Raw genomic sequence first — 19,452 nt, 5'->3', positions numbered from 1 at the left:
GGGATTCAGTTCATTTGCATGGCAAAGAGGGACTTTGCAATTAATTGGAATTCATCTGATCACTCTTCATAACATTCTGGAGTATATGCATATTGCCATCATACAAACTGAGGCAGCAGACTTTGTGAAAATGAATATTTGTGTCATTCTCAAAAGCTTTGGCCACGACTGTATATTTATTCACTCTGTGATAGGATTGGATCCTATATGCTACTTTTATTGTCCTGTAAATGGTTCAGTGCCTATAATTTAGGCTGTGTGTAGGATGGGGCATAAAGGAAATTACATCTACTAATAAATTACTGCTAGATTATAGTGATAAGGAAAACAGCATACACATTTGGCTTGTGTATTCATTTGCCTATAACTAATCATAATTATATTCTTTTTACATTTAAAAAAGAGAATACTTCAAAATGAGAAGATCCTGCCATGGAAAAGACGACTGGGTGATCAGAAAGTGCAAAGGAGGGGAAATAACTCACACCATGCAGCAGGACACCTTCAGCTGTGGGGTCTTTGTAAAGCAGGTTTGATAGTTATATTTTCAATAATGAATGGTTAGCTGTGACAATTAGGTAAAAAACTCTATTTTATTTTTTTGGTGTAGATGGCTAAGGAAGTTGCACAGAACTTCCCCAACATCCCCTCCCAAATTGATATGGAACCTTCAAAAACACATGGAGCAACTGAGAAAAGAAATGACTGAGGATATATTAAAAATGTCTGTTAATTACATTTAATTCAAAGTAAATGTAAACTCTTTATTTTTTGTGTAGTTGTGTGGGACAGCCATATGTTCAGTTCATGCCTATGATTTCAGAGTTCAGCAAAGCCAACAACTGCTTCATGTGTGTCACTGATAAAGAACCTGGATGTGGCCCAAAGACTGACAGGGTTAGTAACTTTATTTAACATGTTTATAATATTTTGACAACAGTGACGGCATGTAAGACAATTTATAATATAACACAATGGATGGCTAATTTGTCATACTGCATTTATCTTTGATATTATTTATAACGTGTTACACTTTGTTTTGTTTTGATTGAATGTTTGGCATGCCAACTGAGGTTCCATGTGCTGTAACTAGGAATGAAGACAAAAGAGCTCAACAGAGTAAAGAACACAAACTGGAAGTGCAGTCTTTGTTGTTGAAAATGTATGCTATACCCCATCCACACTGAAGAGGCTCTGACATGTACATCAACCAGGGATACAGAGAAAGTTAACACGGTGAAATGTTTCATACTTAATTGAAGTTAAGTGTCTGTTGGCATGTTGGAAAAGATTAAAGGTCTACAATTTGTTTAATTTGTCAATATTATATTTGTATTCATTGATTTACTAGCCAACAATACTTTGGTTACATGTTCAGTAAATGTATTGACCAGCAAACCCACTGCAGTCTACCTCACTAGCTCCCTCTCCATCCCTGCTTTGGACAATTAATAACATGACTCTCGTACTTTGCCCGTTTCCTTCTCTCCTATTGTGTACCACTGTTAAATACTGTGGACAAATAAAAAAACAGGGGAAATAAGTACTTAGAACTACCAAGTATTGTAGATAAATATTAAAGAAATGGGTAAACACAACACTGGACTGAACTCCCTAATTGTCAAACTAATAATTATGTACAACAATATAGAAGATACATGACTAGAGGTTATGCAATATGGGTGTATATCCACTGTATGCTTCTTAGGTGTGTAATTGACATGAACAAGAAGCTATTGCAAATGTGAAACTATGAAAAATGTACGTTACGCCAAGTGATTTTACAGTACACAAACAAGAGTGTGCAATATAGAAGGGTAGTCAGCGGACATTAGGTCACATGACCAAGGAGCTATCGAAATTCTAAATGTTGAAAAATACATGTAAAACCACATGAGATGAAAATGGACAAACTAAAGGGTGTGCAATGTGTAGGCCCACTGAGTGGACATTCTGAACCTTGTTTGAAGTCACTAGGTCACATGACCAAGGAGCTATTGAAATTCTATATTTTGAAAAATTAATGTAAAACCATGTGAGAAAAAAGTGGACAAACTAAAGGGTGTGCAATGTGCATCTATGCCACGGGTTAGCTACAACCAGTTTTGAAAGTGTTAGGAGTAATGGCTAAAGAGCTATTGAATTTTGAACAATTTGATTTATCACTATGATGACGGTCCCTAACTGCTGTTGGTGGAGGTAAGGAAAACTACAGGCGAATATCCAACCTGAAACGGTCTTTACCTCGGTAGATTTCAGAGCCATGTCCTCTTACATCATTATTGATGCATTCATAAACACTTTTTTAAAGAAAAACACTCTCCACCGGTTACCCTCTCATTGTTATAAAGCTTTGGTTATACTGTCTCAGCTGGAAAATATAAGTGCTAGGAAAGGACTCTCTCACTCATCAAAGAGACATCCCACACACATGCTCATCACAAGGATCATCTATTCATAAAACTGATACAATTGTGGGAGATGATGTTGTAATCTTATGTGACAAGCAGATAATGGAATGCTCTATATAAATGAAAGTTCTTCCACAATTGACCTAGCTACTTCTGTTGTGACACAATGTCACTTTTGTAATCATTTATTTACCACATACACAAAAAATAATGGTCAGCATACTTCAGAGATAATTGTCCCACATCAAAGCTCATAATTATGAATCCGCAATCAACCACTTCTGCAGCCATTTTATAAGGGCATGATAAAGTGGATTATATGAATGTGATATATATCTCACAATTGCCAATAAAAAAAATACCACTAAGACACAGGGATCAATGTAAATTGTCTGTCGTTATGTATTATGCATGGGGACTTGGCCAGTCAGAGCTCTCTGGGGTACAGAGGTCTATAAATATCTTGTCTGACTCAGAATGAGGGAGTGATGTGGAGCAGAAGTAAAATGCTGCACTCATCTGTAAATCGAAAAACATAAGACCTAGAATCGTTTAGGGAGTAATAGAATCCTGAATAAAACAAAAGAAAGAAACATTGTATTTTTTTGTTGACTATAGCATTAAGCCAACCCTTCAATATCAGTAGTGAGTTATATACTGTAGGTTACAGCACAGGGCATTTACAGACTGTGAACAATAGAGATTTTCTGTCAAAGAAAGGTGCTGGAGTCTGGACCCACAGTGTCAGTTTGTTCCACATACAGTAATAGCTTACGTACATGTATGCATGGATGAGAAACACACACCTTCTTACAGTCACCTTGGACAGACTCACAAAGGATTCTCTATTATCACCAGGGCATGTATATTTGCAAAGACATACATGCATATTTTCCTTCAACTTTACTCCAAACATCTTTCATTCAAGGCAGGATTGCCCAATCATGTATCAGATGATTTTGTGAAAGATTGCATCACATTCACAAGCTCAAAAAGCAAAACGTTTCACAATGTTCCTAAGAATCTCATGATTAATGATTTATATACTTCCTTTCAGATTCTTCACAACTGGGACTCAGGAATAACACATATCAGATATAACTAATGTGTAGATGGTAAATTAAACCTTGTAAAGCTTTCTCGCCCACAACCGTAAGGCTCTCCAGAGGGTAGTGAGGTCTGCACAACGCATCACCGGGGGCAAACTACCTGCCCTCCAGGACACCTACACCACCCGATGTTACAGGAAGGCCATAAAGATCATCAAGGACAACAACCACCCGAGCCACTGCCTGTTCACCCCGCTATCATCCAGAAGGCGAGGTCAGTACAGGTGCATCAAAGCTGGGACAGAGAGACTGAAAAACAGCTTCTATCTCAAGGCCATCAGACTGTTAAACAGTCACCACTAACATTGAGTGGCTGCTGCCAACACACTGACTCAACTCCAGCCACTTTAATAATAGGAATTGATGGGAAATGATATCAAATATATCACTAGCCACTTTAAACAATGCTACCTAATATAATGTTTACATACCCTACATTATTAATCTCATATGTATACGTATATACTGTACTCTATATCATCTACTGCATCTTTATGTAATACATGTATCACTAGCCACTTTAACTATGCCGCTTTGTTTACATACTCATCTCATATGTATATACTGTACTCGATACCATCTACTGTATCTTGCCTATGCCGCTCTGTACCATCACTCATTCATATATCTTTATGTACATATTCTTTATCCCCTTACACTTGTGTGTATAAGGCAGTAGTTTTGGAATTGTTAGTTAGATTACTTGTTGGTTATTACTGCATTGTCGGAACTAGAAGCACAAGCATTTCGCTACACTCGCATTAACATCTGCTAACCATGTGTATGTGACAAATCAAATTTGATTTGATTTTTCTATCCAGATGTCCAGAATGGACAAAATCATACAGACAAAAACATAAATCAACATATGTAAGATATTTGTAGTAGCGAGAAGGATTACAAAAGTACACCCTTGTTGTTGAATGTTAAGTGCAGGCGAATAGTAGTCACAATTGCATTCAGTCTGAACAAAGTGGAAATACCAGCTCTCTGATCAAGAGAGGGGTGCTCATTTTAACTCAGCTCAGTTTACAGCAAATCAGCTTACTCCTGCCAAAGGTGTCCCAAATAGCAGCTTATTCCCTATGGGCCCTGGTCAATTGTAGTGCCCTTTAAAGGAAATATGGTGCCATTTGGGGTGCAACCCATGTCTCTATTGGGGTTGTTTCCTGCTGCAGACACCTGACAGATAAGCTGTTGAAGGGTTGGTTGGAACATCTTCCTGCAGGGCCATTATCTGATTGATGTCTGCTCCTGGCTTGTGGCACTGGGAGGTATGACACTGCCACTGTGGCTGCTGCAGCAGGACATGTGCTTCAGAGTATGAGTCAGTCCACCAGCTGTACAACTCTTGCCAACAGGGTGGAGAAAACATCAAGTAATCTCAGGCTTTGCAACAGGATTAGCAATGGTGTAGCAGTTGTGGTGTGGGTGATGATTTACGAGTCCATGTAGGATATGATACACACCTACAATTAAAAACAGTCAGCGAGTGTCATAAGTGCACCAATGGGGTGTAGGCTTGGAGATAACAGACCATGAATTGGATCATTAGTATTACCAATGCCAAATCCTGACATCTTCAAATCTGTGTTAATAATTTTGTTGCAAAGGGCTACTTTTTTATAGGCCTACACATCATCTCATAGTAAAAGCCACTGCTGACACTAATGCCTCATGACACTGTATACACTGGTGTCATTTATTTGTGTCCTTCCCCACAGCAAATCCCTCAACAACCCTTGCGCTCTAACGCTAAAAGCCTATTATCCAATTTGCAGGTTCAGAGAAATGGGTCAGCCTTCATGATTGGTGCATTGCAATTTCCCCAATTGCAGAACAGCACGTGTAATTTACACTTCTACTTCCCCCTATTTAGGACACGTGTGAAATAGCAGCCATTTCTTAACTAGAAATAGTGACAAAGGGTAAAATACACAAAAATGCAAGCATTGGTAAACGCATTTATCCGTTGTCTTCATTTTCTCCTCCCTCCCTCTTGGCTTCATCTTGGGTTTTGCTGGTGGGTTGGGGATGAGTGCGGAAAGATGACATGGCCCAATCCCAGAGCTCGTTTCAAAAGCAGATCGCTTCTTACATATCAGGAAGTAGCAACACAAGACGGCTCTATCCCCTCCGTCTCCCCAGCTCCTAGCTGCGTCTCGTTAGCTGCTAACTCCACGCCACCCCAGGGTTCTCCGTGGGGTAGAATTTGGGGGCTCTGGCCAGCTGTGGAGCGCATCTTCGGGACTTCCTTGACCATCCACCGGTGTGGGTGTCAAAGGCGTCGAGGTGTATGTGCCCCGTGTTCTGCAGACTTCAATTGTTGTAGTACAAGGAATAAAGGCATTCAGGAAAGCACTACCACTGGTGTAGCGGAGGAGAAAGTGAACAAACCGGGAGAAAACGCATTTATTTCGGGTAAAATGACGAGTGCCACCATGGAGTTTCGGAAACATATCGAATCTGTATCAGGTTCGTCCGCGGGACGGGAAATCGACGAGGTGATAATTGTGGATCAACACCTGCAAGAGATGGGGACTCAAGTGACGATAACAGTGGCTATTCAGGCGGCAGACGACGAGGAACCAGAGGAGGAGGTGTCCTCAAACAATCTCGATTTTCTCGGAGGCAGCTGTAGTGAAGACGAATTTGGAAGACATGATAAATCCAGGTAAATGCTTGGTCTTCTAATGGCATGTCTGACTATATCCTCATGTTTAACGTTATCTGATTGTTTATTGCAATTAACCCCGTAGGCTAAAATACTGCAATACTTTATTTTGCCGTGTTATTTTAGTGTGAACTTCAATTCCACAGTGAAGGGCTATGGTAATTGCCAGACAGCTTCTAACCACCTGTAGACGGGCATTGTAATCCCATTGACGTAAAAGACAGAGGCCGATTTGGATGGCACCTTTACACTCGTTGCTCTAATTCCCCTGCGTCATCCCCTGCTATTTCAACCTGGACTCGGGGGTAGACGTAACATAGTAAATGTAAATCCTGGACACTCCTATTAGTGTAACGTTTCGTATGGTATGTATTCATTTGTGGATGTCATCATCCATTTTGTATGACGTTAGGAATTATAATTCTTACAATATTACGAATTTGCAAAATGTGACATGTTTCAAATTCCACGTTTATTTTTCTGTTTTGTTGTGGTTAATGTTAACTAGGTGGGTAAAACAGTGGTTTCCAACTCCAGTTCTGTAGTACCCCCCAGCACACATTTCTGTTGTAGCCTCTTGAGGGCCTGATTAATGACAAGTAGAATCAGGTCTGCTTGTCCTGGGGCTACAATGCAAATGCATACTGTTGGGGGTACTCGAGGACTGGCGTTGGGAAACACTGGGTGAAAGGGGAAGGGTTAGCTATCATGGAAAGTAGTAATCCATGATTAAATTCTAACACACAACCTTTGGATTGCTAGAGATTAACCACCATACTTTCGATTTTTGCCTTAACTAGCCTTCTGTCTTAACGAAACATATTCTACTAAATTGCGTGTTCGGATTTACATTTACTATGTGACGTCTAGTCTGAGACCAGGCTGGCTATTTTTGCCCTTGTAAATTCCTATGACCCAGTGCTAATGTATAGGATAGGCTACGTGGTTGGTATGTTTAATTTAGGTAGTCTGAAATGAATGAATATTCTTAGCCAGGTCAGCCAATAATCAGTCAGTCTTGCGGTGTTCCTCACTTGCAACAATGTTGCACTTGTTTGGGGGCATGGAACATTCGTTTTCACGTGATACTTTTGTAACCAGTGAACTAACTACTCGTTGATACTATTGACCAGCTTATTGTGGCAGGGGAGAATCGCAGAGGATAACTCTGTCTACGATAATTGGTCCCTTTACAGTGGTGATGTGTGCGAGGGAGGTGTTGCGCAGGGCTTCCCCTGACTTTAAAACAGTGGGTTGGATGCTGTGATCATTACGTTGTCTGTTCTGTCTGGGGTGTTCGACCAGTGGCTTGCCTAGCCTGTGGGATGGGATCGCTGTGTGAGGAGGATGACTCATCCACACAGTAGTGTCATTCAGACCTTCACTCTTATCACAGCCGGAGATGCCAGCCTGGCATACCTGTGCAAATGTTAAAGCCCTCTGTCAATAGAGCTTTGATAAAACCTTTGATTTGGTGTTGTAGGCAGTAAATGACTGCATTGTTTGATTTTAAAGTCTGGCTGATATGGTAAATAGCCCTGTCCCTGTGGGAGAGGCATGTAGTGTGGAGATCAGAAACTCTGCACTCTTCAGATGGAGAGGTCTTAATGATTTCTGTTCATGTTGGCGGGACACCCTGTGGTGTTGCGGTTCTGGCAGAGAGCAGTGTGACGGTCACACTGTCAAGATGGCAGTGCTTTTAAGGATGTCTATGGGTAATGACTGAGGCTGTTTTGATCAGTTCTCCTGCCAAATCGGTTAAGCTCTCCTGCCTTGTCTTTGTGAACTGGCATGTTAACTGTTTTCTTTCTCAGTGGCGCTGGCACGAGTGGTGGGGAGCTGGAGGAGGAGAGCTGGCAGCCCCCAGACCCAGAGCTGACCCAGAAGCTGGTGGCCCAGATCGAGTACTACCTGTCGGATGAGAACCTGGAACACGATGCCTTCCTGCTCAAACATGTCCGACGCAACAAGCTGGGCTTCGTCAGTGTCAAACTGCTCACCTCCTTCAAGAAGGTAATGTTTGATCTCCTGCTGACAGTTTGGTTTCTTGATTTTGAAATTGGAATATCAATTGAATACCCTGGGGTCTCGTATAACTGAATGCAACAGCTGTTCCTAGTGTCAATATGGCAAGCCGTTGGGGCTAGGAAGTGCTTTCTCACATGGGTTGGAGGCGGGACCATCTGGTGTAAATGAGGCTCAAACATACTCAGATTTTAGCGGTTTCCTTTTTCAGTATACACTTCCAAGAATAAGATCTGTTTTCCCCTCTACTGGTTTAATTTCTAATGTTCACAGCTGCATGAATACTGTAAATGTTTATTTAGTTTCTAAGAGGAGCTAACAATAATGGCACTATGTTGCTGTATTTGCATTTTAATTTAATTTTAGGAACTGTTAAACACTTCTGTAGTAGCCAGTAACTTGATTAGCCTTTTGATAGCTGTTGATTACATAGAAATAGAATCTCATTCTAGATCTGTGGCTGCTTATGTTATCATACTGCTATCAGAACAAAGGCTTTTTAGTTTTCAGGCTGTATGATAAAACCAAGGAAGTTCTGTCATACAGGATGCTGCCTGTAAAAGTACTGACTTTTGCTTCCGATCATCTAACAGTTATTTTCTTCCCAGGTGAAACACTTGACACGAGACTGGAGAACAACTGCATATGCTCTGCGCCACTCGACAATACTTGAGCTAAACGATGAGGGGCGCAAAGTGCGTCGCAGATCAACAGTGCCCGTTTTTTCCAGTGAGTCTCTGCCAAGCCGCATGCTGCTACTCAGCGAGCTGCAGAGCTGGCCAGAGCTGGGTGTGGCGATGGAGGGTGTGGATGGCGATGGGCGTGAGGGCGGCACTACCCAACAGGAACAACTGATGAAGCTGCTGCTGAAAGCGTTTGGAACATATGGAGCCATTGCCTCTGTGAGGGTGCTGAAGCCTGGCAAGGACCTGCCAGCCGACCTGAAGAAGCTGAGTGGCCGCTACACACAGCTGGGCACTGAGGAGTGTGCCATTGTGGAGTATGAGGAGGTGGAGGCTGCAGTCAAAGCCAACGAGGCTGTGGTCAGCGATGAGGGGACAGGGTCTCTGGGGTTGAAGGTGGTCCTGATCGGCACCAAGCCTCCCAAGAAGAAGGTGCCCAAAGATCAGCGTCAGTGCGACGAGGGAGGAGGAATGAGGAAGAGCCACTCACTCAACAGTCGGGTACGGGAGCTTCAGTATCTCGACGACTCTGCCTGTAGCTCCTCAGATACTGAGAGCAACCCCACCTCCCCCAGACTGGCCCGCAAATCCTGCTCTGTCAATAAGCTAAGTCCCACTGGAGGGGGTGCCGCCTTCCAGAACAATCACCTGAGCCCAGCTGTGTCCCCACGCACCAGCCCCTGGTCGAGCCCCCGGGCCAGCCCATGCTCCCAACGAAAGTCTCCCCACTCCCATAAGTCTCCTTTGGCCAGTGAGGGCAGACTGAGCCCTGAGGCTGGGCGACGTTGGGCGGACTACTCCTCGGACAGCAGCCTGACGCCGTCCGGTAGCCCCTGGGTCCAGAGGCGCAGACAGGTGGCCTCACAGGAGAGCAGCCCAGTAGGGAGCCCCATGCTGGGTCGAAAGATCCAGGGCGCAGACGGGCTTCCGCCAGGTGTAATGCGTCTACCGCGTGGGCCTGATGGAACACGTGGTTTTCACTGTGGTGTGTCCATCGGTGTTGCTGAGATGGGAGAGAAGACTGCTTCTACCCAAACCTGACACTCAACCCCCCTCAGTTCTAAAGCAGTACACTGAGTACAGCGATGAGATTTGGCCCAGTCCTTTGGCCACTACATTGACATTCTTCATCCCCCGCCCCACATTTGAGTGATCATAGATTTGTTCTGTTATAGTTTAGAGATTTGTCAGTATTTGTTATACTTTTATACAATATTTTGTTTAAAAACATGGTGATGCCTAATTTATGAAATATTTAAGATATATTTTGAGTTTATGAAATTCAAAGTTGAGTACTGTATTTGACACCTCCATTGCCATCTGAGGAGTTGTGCATGGGGTGGGCGGAGATGTACTCCGGTAATCCTATTTTACTTTTGTTTTTATTGGAAATTTTCCAGTGTCCTCAGTCTTAAAGTATGTGTGTAAAATCTCATAACATTTTGTATGGATGGTGTGAACAGTGTTATGGGCACATGGTGTGGATATCGCCATATACCTTTTGCTATATTTGTCTATTGTGATTATCAATGTTATTTGCTCCTTAAACTGTGGCCATACTTTCCCTGCCAGAAGGTTGAACAGTTCACATGGACTACTTTTTTATTTTCCCCATTTTAATTGAGTTATGTTTCCTGGATGCCTAACTTGCTTCCACTCCTAGCTCTGCAAAAATGAAAAATACTGGATGGGGGGGGGCCCTTCCTTGGCTGGAATCTGTTTCTATCAGTGTATAGCCTCTGCCGAGTCCCCAACAACTGGATGTTCTGGTTTCCAGGGGAAATGGAAAGAGCCTGTGACACGACTTCCGCTTTTGGATGTTAACAAGATGCCACTCCATCTTAACTCCTTCACATGTACTGGATTGGTTGAACAGTGTAGAAGAGAAACTCTCCTGACACTTAATTTATTTAATTTTGTATTTAATTTTTTTTCTTGTCAAGACCCAGTATGTAGGGGATCTGGTTTCAGGCATTGCTTTTATGCCTGCTACGTTGGGTTAATCAGTGTGTAGCATGCTGGTAGTGGGGTATATGAGGGATGCAATGTTCAGGTTTGAGTGTGCAAAATGCAGATGCTCTTGAACGCTTGCCTTGACATCTGAGCTGGGGTAATGTGCAGTGAATTTTCTTTATTGTACATAATAAATCACTAAAATTGCATTTGGCTTGTGGCAACATTTTAATTTCCTTTCGATTAGGGACACAGGCCGAATTGGATTGATGCCCCTTCCTAACGCAAGGTCAAGTGTTTATGAGCTTACACGATTGTGTAAGATTTAAATGAATACCCATCACATGCAAAAGACTGACAAAAGTGGCTTATTGGCTACATTCCACAATGATCCACCATTATCCACCATTATCACATGAGATTGACTGCACAGATGAGAAGTGCATGAGCTGGAAGAAAGCTTGGAGTTATCAATACCAGTGTTCTCTGCAAAATTGGGTAATTTACAGATTGCAGTCAGATTTTATAACACAGGCTATTTTTCAGGTCTGTTACATAGCTGGATCTAATTGGTATTGCTTTCAAATGTTCCTTAGCAACCATAAAGATCTGAAGCAAATCCAGTATCTCGTTGAGATGCTATGAAATCAGATGTCATCCAGCTTCATCAGGGTACAGATACTACATGTATAAACTTTTTACTGTATGACTATTGGAAGTCAGAACTAGTGATAAAAAGATTTAACAGTTACAGTTCATAAGAATCAGTCAATTGAAATACATTCATTAGGCCCTAATGTATGAATTTCACGTGATTGGGAATACAGGTATGCATCTGTTGGTCATAGAACTTAACATTTTAAATTAGGGGCGTGCATCAGAAAACCAGTCAGTATCTGGTGGGACCACCATTTTCCTCATGCAGCGAGACTCCTCTTTCACTCCTCTTTCACGTACAGTTGATCAGGCTGTTGATTGTGGAATATTGTCCCAATCCTCTTCAATGGCTGTGCGAAATTGCTATATATTGGCGGGAATTTGAACACGCTGTCGTACACGTCAATCCAGAGCATCCCAAACATGCTCAATGGGTGACATGTCTCAGTATTCATGCCATGGAAGAATTGGGACATTTTCAGCTTCCAGGAATTGTGTACCTCCCAGATAATTTACCTAAACCCTTCAATGGATTCATCTAGGTTAATTCTGAAATCAATCTTTGTCTATATAACACGACACTGCAATAACCTTCACCCTCCCCACTGCCACACCTCACATTGTATATGATAGAGAATTCTCTGAGGTACCATACTCATTCTTTTCTTCACACTGCCAAAACCTCATCTGGTCAGCCTGATGAACCAAACTACCAAATAATACCTCTATGTAGCCTAACTCGCAATAACACTTTCTTGGTTACTGAGTATATTATGTACAATTATAATTCATATACTTGGCTTAACTGATTGAACAAACTTTTTTTTGAATTTATGTGTTGTGGTTAACAAGCTCTTTTTGGCTTCTAACTGTACCTGCACACCATTTTCACCAGTTTTTATTGGTACTGTTTTGTCTTTCGCTTTTCTTTGGTGCGAATAAATAAAACCTAAAACCCTTGTGACATGGGGAGGTACATTATGCTGAAACATGAGTTGATGGCAGCAGATGAATGGTACGACAATGGGCCTCAGTATCTCTTTATAGGATCTCTGTGCATTCAAATTGTCATTGGTAAAATGCAATTGTGTTGTCTGGCCATTCCATAACTCAACCACCATGAGGCACTCTGTTCACAACGTTGACATCAGTAAACCGCTGGCCCACACAACACTATACATGTGGTCTGCGGTTGAGGCCTATTGGACGTACTTCCAAATTCTATAAAATTACATTGGGGACGGCTTATGGTAGAGAAATTAACATTCAATTATCTGGCAACAGCTCTCGTGGACATTCCTGTAGTGAGCATGTCAATTGTACACTCCTTCATAAGTTGATACATCTGTGGCATTGTGCTGTGTGACAAACCTTTTTAGAGTGGCCTTTTGTCCCCAGCACAAGGCACACCGTGTAATGATCATACTGTTTAAGTAGATTTTTGATATGCCACACCTGTCAGGTGGATTAATTATCTTAGCAAAGAAGAAATGCTCACTAACAAGGATGTGCACAAAATTTGAGCGAAATAAGCTTTTTGTGCCTATGGAACATTTCTGGGAACTTTTATTTCAGCTCATGAAACATGGGACCAACACTTTACATGTTGCGTTTATATTTTTGTTCAGTATGCTGTATAACATCCTAGGAACCAGTAGCCTACTGCTGTTACTGGGAGATCCAGTGAAATGATGCCAAACTAATTGTTTATTGCATAAGACGGGAATGAATGAACAATCTTTTGTCTTCATCACTCACGATTAGCAATTCTAAACTAATCATAGGGGATTTCACTACAATGCAAGTTGTGTTCTGAATCATCTAGCATTGTTAACTCTCAATGGATTTGAACATGCAAATGGCTGTCCAATTACTTAAGAGAACTCACATGTAGGAGTAATGATATTCACAATATGTTTCCATAAATGTCAATTAACCCAGTAAGACTTATTTAATTAAAGAATCACCCTGTTCTGTTCAGCACTGATTGTCTAGTATAGCATCCATGATTCTTATCATCGATTGGACAGTATTTTTATGTTTTTATCGGAAATGACTAGGTGATATGGTGGTTCTATTTCCGTTGTATTTTGAGATGCTATTCGTTGAGATAAAGTGTTTGGTTAACAATACATAACCCAATATGAAACTATTTCTTGCAGGTTGTATTCATGCTCAGTGAGTGGCATACTGAGGATGACTGGCATTTATTATTCTAACTGGTTAGCCTTGCCAGCCAAAATGTAGAGGTGGCGGTCAGTCGATTTGGCTCAAACATTAATGGGCCAAACACATCCTGTTGGAGGTGGTACATAACAGTAAGTGATGTGGGAGTGAGGAGCGTATACAGACAATTACTGCAGAACAGCCAATGAGAAGCGCTAACACATGCTAGCAATGCTAGGACCAATGCAGAAGGTATTGTATGTAATATGGTGTATGTATTCACATAACCATTAGTCAGTGAGATGTTGAATTACGGGAGTGAGCTTCTCTTTCTGTATCAAAGATGTGCCACAGTATCATTACAATGAGGCAGGGCATTTTACTGTTTGAAAAAGCACAGAGGTGAAAGTCAATCATCATGGAAATTACAGACCAGATGATTTTGTTTATTCAAGTATGCTTACACAATAAGACACAAAGCCCAACATTTCACAAGTTTAATATTTACAATTTTCTTAAACATCTTTGTCATTACAGTGTTCCAATTGTTTTTTAAAAATCCAGAACATGAACACATTTTCACCAGAAGTATAGGTTACCAGTTTGTGGAGCACACGTACTCAAGCTCTGGATATGGGAGGATACATATCGTAACCATTTGGACTGGGCGATTGAGCGATGAACAATAATATCATGAAAGCTACATGAAGAACAAAAAGTGTTGTACAAGTTCTTTGAAAACTAGTACTAAAACCATTCTGAACCAGTTCGTGACCTAGTTGACGCCTGCACAGCTTTACGAGAACAGATTGTGTGTTTTGGGCATGCAGAGCTGTAGTGCAATGCCATGTAATGCTGAAATCTGACATATGCACATCACAGAAGGTTGGTGGCGCCTTAATTGGGGAGGACGGGCTCATGGTAATGTGTGGGGCGGAATAGTATCAAATACATCAAACACGTGGTTTCCATGTGTTTAATGCCATTCACCCCGTTCCAGTCATTACTATGAGCCATCCTCACCTCAACAGCCTCCTGTGCTGCACATCCACAATGCAATAAATATAAATACACAATATAAGCCCCAGCCATAATAACCACCATGTCATTTCCCAAAATCTGTATCCCAACCACATTTTCAACCAAGCAATCTGACATTCATGTTGCGATGTTACACTCCAAAGAAAATAACCGTTCAAGTATTTTTTTCTAGTTGGTTTGCAGAGAGAACACTGAAAGGTTGATCTGCTATCCACCGATGCACATAACCGTCCATCACACTTAGCAGGTGCCACATGCTTTTACAAAAACTGCAGGGAAGAAAAACTTTGCTTTTCTTCCAAGCACCTTTTGTTTCTGTTATCAGTATTATAATAATAACTCAATTTTGTGTTCAATAGCCATGGTTAATGGTCTCCTATGCATGACCATGCAGTGAGTAAGTACTGCTCAACTGTGCCTACCTTCCATTCTCCAGTCAGTCCATATCAGCCTGACCAACTCTAACCACCATTAATCAAATAACTCCAAAACGATGCTCAGTGCAGCTTGTATTACAGTATATCAGTGAAGGATGCTTGGGCTTGATGATCTAGAGGCGGACCTGACAAGGCTGACCGTGAAGCTGCACTGGTGGCAGATGGGACAAGAAGTCAGTCTTTGCAGACAGTGGGAGTTTAGGCAAGCAGATGGTGTGATAATGGGATGGCATCTCCATGGAGTGGATCTTTACAGTCAGACAGTCTAAACTGAAATGGAGAGGGTATCAACCCTACAACCATCATGCCTGTGGAGTTTGCATCAATCACAGGTCTCAGATGTAGAGGGAGCCATCGGCTGGCCCCACATAGCCCGCTCCAATCAGCAGCACATCAATCAGGGTCCAGATGCCCAGGCCACCGAAGCTGAACAGCTTGCCCAGACCCTCTCTCCACTGGCCTAGATAGAACCGGTCAGCCCCAAATCCACCTAGTGTAATGCTGCAGATAGAAACAACAATAACAACTGGGATTCTACTGGTAACAGTGAAGAGCATAGAAGACAAAGACATCTAAGCGGGAAGGCGCACCATTGAATGTCAGCCGTAAGCCTGCTTGGTGTTGACAAAGGGTGGCAAGTCAATGTGTACAATCGTCTGGAAATTAAAAGAAAATTACGGCTGATGTTCTGTTGTCAGAGGCGGTAGGACGGACACTCGCTGTTTTTAACCTTCATCATCATGACTTTTTTTGTCCTTAAGAGATGAGTGACTGTTGTGCTACCAAGTCACTCATTTACTTTACAAATGAGACAATTTTCATGAATATTTTTCAAGGATGAAGATGTTTTATAAAAGATTCAAAGTATAAGAAACCCAAAGAAACTATTAGAAATCTATAACACAGGTGGGGTGGTCTTAAAGGGGGGCTGAACTCACCGATTTCCCCTGGGTTTCTCTGCTACTCATCATGAAAAAAATATGTGTTTCGGGGATGTGGTTCTGTTAGCTATATCGTACCCTGGCCGCTATTGTTGTTTGTCCCGCTACAGTCACCGTAGCTAAAATATCCCAAACAACCACTATACTTTCAACAAAGGATTGCGTGACGAACGGCTTAACAACAGCGTAACACAGCATTACAACAATAACGTGATTGGTCAAGAATTCCATGCTCAGTGCATTATGCATTTCCTCCTTTCTCGAGTATCTTTGATGACAGACAGTTGTGTTTGTGATGCTAACATTAGTTCACAAACGTATAAACATTTACATTTAAGTCATTTAGCAGACGCTCTTATCCAGAGCGACTTAGTTTATAATGAACAAGCCTTGTTCTTTCAACACAACACTAAATTATTGGTAGTTCTGCTGACTGTAAAGAAATGGGGAGGGCTGTAGGTTGATTCTGCTGCTACGATTGGGTAGCATGCCCGATTTTGTTTCAGCCTGCCCTTAACGGTGTGCTTGTGCAGGAGTCTTACCTGAGTGCCAGTGCTGTCGACCACTTGTACCCACCTGTCCAGTTGCAGTACAAACGTTTCTGAAATACTCTTTTACCTGAGAACAAAATACAGTTTTAATGAATGCACTGCACAGTATACACTCCCCTCCATACACATTTTGACAGTATACACTCCCCTCCATACACATTTGGACAGTATACACTCCCCTCCATACACATTTTGACAGTATACACTCCCCTCCATACACATTTTGACAGTATACACTCCCCTCCATACACATTTTGACAGTATACACTCCCCTCCATACACATTTTGACAGTATACACTCCCCTCCATACACATTTTGACAGTATACACTCCCCTCCATACACATTTGGACAGTATACACTCCCCTCCATACACATTTTGACAGTATATCCCCTCCATACACATTTTGACAGTATACACTCCCCTCCATACACATTTGGACAGTATACACTCCCCTCCATACACATTTGGACAGTATACACTCCCCTCCATACACATTTGGACAGTATACACTCCACTCCATACACATTTGGACAGTATACACTCCCCTCCATACACATTTGGACAGTGAAGCATTTAGCGCATTTTAGATAGAATGTTTTATTTGAGGGTATTTTCATACATATCGGTCTTAAAGCGCTTCCTGTAACTAGTCCCCCCATTTGAAGAAGTCAAAGGATTTTTGACAAATGAACTTATAGTGTAGTCAAAAGTTTAGAATTTGGCTCCATATTCCTTGCACGCCAAAACTACATCAAGCTTGTGACTCTACATCCTTGTTGGATGCATTTGCCGTTTGTTTTGCCCAACAGGAACTGAATGGTGAATAATGTCTTGTGCCATTTTAGAGTCACTTTTATTGTAAGTAAGAATTAGAAGATGTTTCTGAACACTTCTACATTCATGTGGATGCTAACATGATTATAGATTATCTTTACTCAATCATGAATAATGATGAGTGAGAAGGTTAGAGACACAAAGAGCATACCCCCCGAAAAATACTATTCTCCCCTGTTATTGGTAAAGGTTAGCACGTTTTGTTGTCTCTGAATGGCATCTCACTCATTATTCATGATTCATTCATGATTTTTCTTAATGGCATTATCAGGATTAACTGTGTTCAGAAGTATCTCATCTACATGACTTATCTAGAAAGAAAATGATCGTTCACCATTGTTACTTTTCAACAAAATATAACCCAGAACACTACCAAAATAAACTATAAATGCATCCAAGGGGTTTGTAGAGTCACAAGCTTGATGTAGTCATTGCATGCAAAGAATATGGGACCAAATACTTAATTTTTCTCAAAATACTTATGACTTCACATGGGTGGGACTACATACATAATGTGCTTTCATTTATAAATGGTAAAACATACGTATGAAAATACCCTCAAATAACAGGTGACATACTTCTGGACTGTTGCCTCATGAAACACTTGATCTCAAATCCAAAATGCTGGAGTATAGAGCATTTTTTATTCAATTTATCACTGTCCAAATACATATGGAGGGGTGTGTATGTATCTGAATAATAATGAACCAGACACACTGTACAGTAAGTGTATACCTAAGCAGTGTACGTGGTCCAGTACTTGGCAGGTGGCGTTGTAGCGTTTGCGAGGGCAGGCAACGGTCATACAGCTGGTTGAGTTGGAGCACCTGTACTGAGACAGGTCCAGCTGCCAGCAGAACTGGCACGTGATGGACAGGGAGAAGTTGGTCTGCTGCTTCCCCGACTCCACCTGCAAGCAGAGAATAATAAACAGCATACTGAAGCATCAACATTACAATGACAAAGTGCTACAGTTACATACTTTCTTTGTAAATGGAGCTCCTTGTTCTTTGTCAAGAACATTCTGTGTGCAACTGGCAAAATTAACTCACTGTGCAGTGGACTCCTCTCTTGGCCTTGCAAGAGAAAGATGCTGGTTTGCCATAGCTACAGTTGTGATGATAGCTGCAGTTGATGCAGTCAGCAGGCAGTCTGTTGCATTGACCCCCACTGGGGCATTTGGAAGCATAGCTGTCTGAATCAGTTGGAGATGCTGCAAAATAATTCACAAGATTATAGGTTGTCCCATGGACTTCAGTAACTGCATACCAAAGAGGCGCTGTCAGTGTCAACATGATAAAAACATCCCATGGGTCGAGGCCGGGGAGGAGATTTTACCAGATGATGGAGCAGGAACCACCGGGCTGGTGATGACTGGCTGAGCATCTCGGCTGTAAGGGGGCTCCTGGCCCACGTGTGGGGAGCTCAGGTACCCTGGAAGACAGAGGGGGTTGGCGCATCATGTAGCTAGCAGTTATAGCTAACAAGGTAATAAACACAGCTTGCTGGAGCAATTGTACATTAGTTAGCTAGCTTGCCAGATAAATTACAGTAGGATCAGTAAATTGTCTGTCAGGCGTCTGTATAGACCTGCGGTCTACCATTGTGTGGATGTTAGCCATACGTTCTTATTAGCTAGCTAATGTAATGCCTTACGCCAGCTAACCACTGTGCTAGCTAACTAGCATCGAAAAAAATAATCCCAGATGAAGCCTAGCCCTGGGATATACATAGCCTTACCATTTACACAATGCAAACATGGATCCAAAAATAACAATATTATGATTCCATGGGCTTTTAGGCAGCGTCTTCTCTCAAATGACCAAATCTGACTGACTGTAGCCATTGTGCTAACGTAAATCAACTTCAATACCAATGACCCACCCACAAATGTGGGCAATTTAAAGGGGACGCATGAATTTACTTCTTGACATCAAGATTATTCAAGAGCAGAGACCTCAACAGGG

General features: G+C 41.8%; 2 protein-coding genes across 2 annotated transcripts; one reads left to right on the top strand and one right to left on the bottom strand.

Moving 5' to 3' along the window:
* Window positions 1-5,418: 5,418 nt before the first annotated feature.
* Window positions 5,419-11,064, top strand: LOC118360652 (la-related protein 6). Its single transcript, XM_035739922.2, has 3 exons — window positions 5,419-6,194; window positions 8,009-8,207; window positions 8,828-11,064. The coding sequence occupies exons 1-3, from the start codon at window positions 5,464-5,466 to the stop codon at window positions 9,941-9,943; spliced, it is 2,046 nt and encodes a 681-aa protein (XP_035595815.1). The 5' UTR covers window positions 5,419-5,463; the 3' UTR covers window positions 9,944-11,064.
* Window positions 11,065-14,161: 3,097 nt separating this feature from the next.
* Window positions 14,162-19,386, bottom strand: LOC118360646 (TM2 domain-containing protein 3). Its single transcript, XM_035739907.2, has 6 exons — window positions 19,226-19,386; window positions 18,824-18,919; window positions 18,538-18,698; window positions 18,221-18,395; window positions 16,640-16,715; window positions 14,162-15,657 (listed from the first exon to the last, which is right to left on the bottom strand). The coding sequence occupies exons 1-6, from the start codon at window positions 19,329-19,331 to the stop codon at window positions 15,492-15,494; spliced, it is 780 nt and encodes a 259-aa protein (XP_035595800.1). The 5' UTR covers window positions 19,332-19,386; the 3' UTR covers window positions 14,162-15,491.
* Between the last annotated feature and the right edge of the window lie 66 nt (window positions 19,387-19,452).

The sequence above is a fragment of the Oncorhynchus keta genome, chromosome 2 (assembly GCF_023373465.1).
Source record: "Oncorhynchus keta strain PuntledgeMale-10-30-2019 chromosome 2, Oket_V2, whole genome shotgun sequence".
Lineage (NCBI taxonomy): Eukaryota > Metazoa > Chordata > Actinopteri > Salmoniformes > Salmonidae > Oncorhynchus > Oncorhynchus keta.
This window is presented reverse-complemented; position numbering and strand designations above follow the sequence as displayed.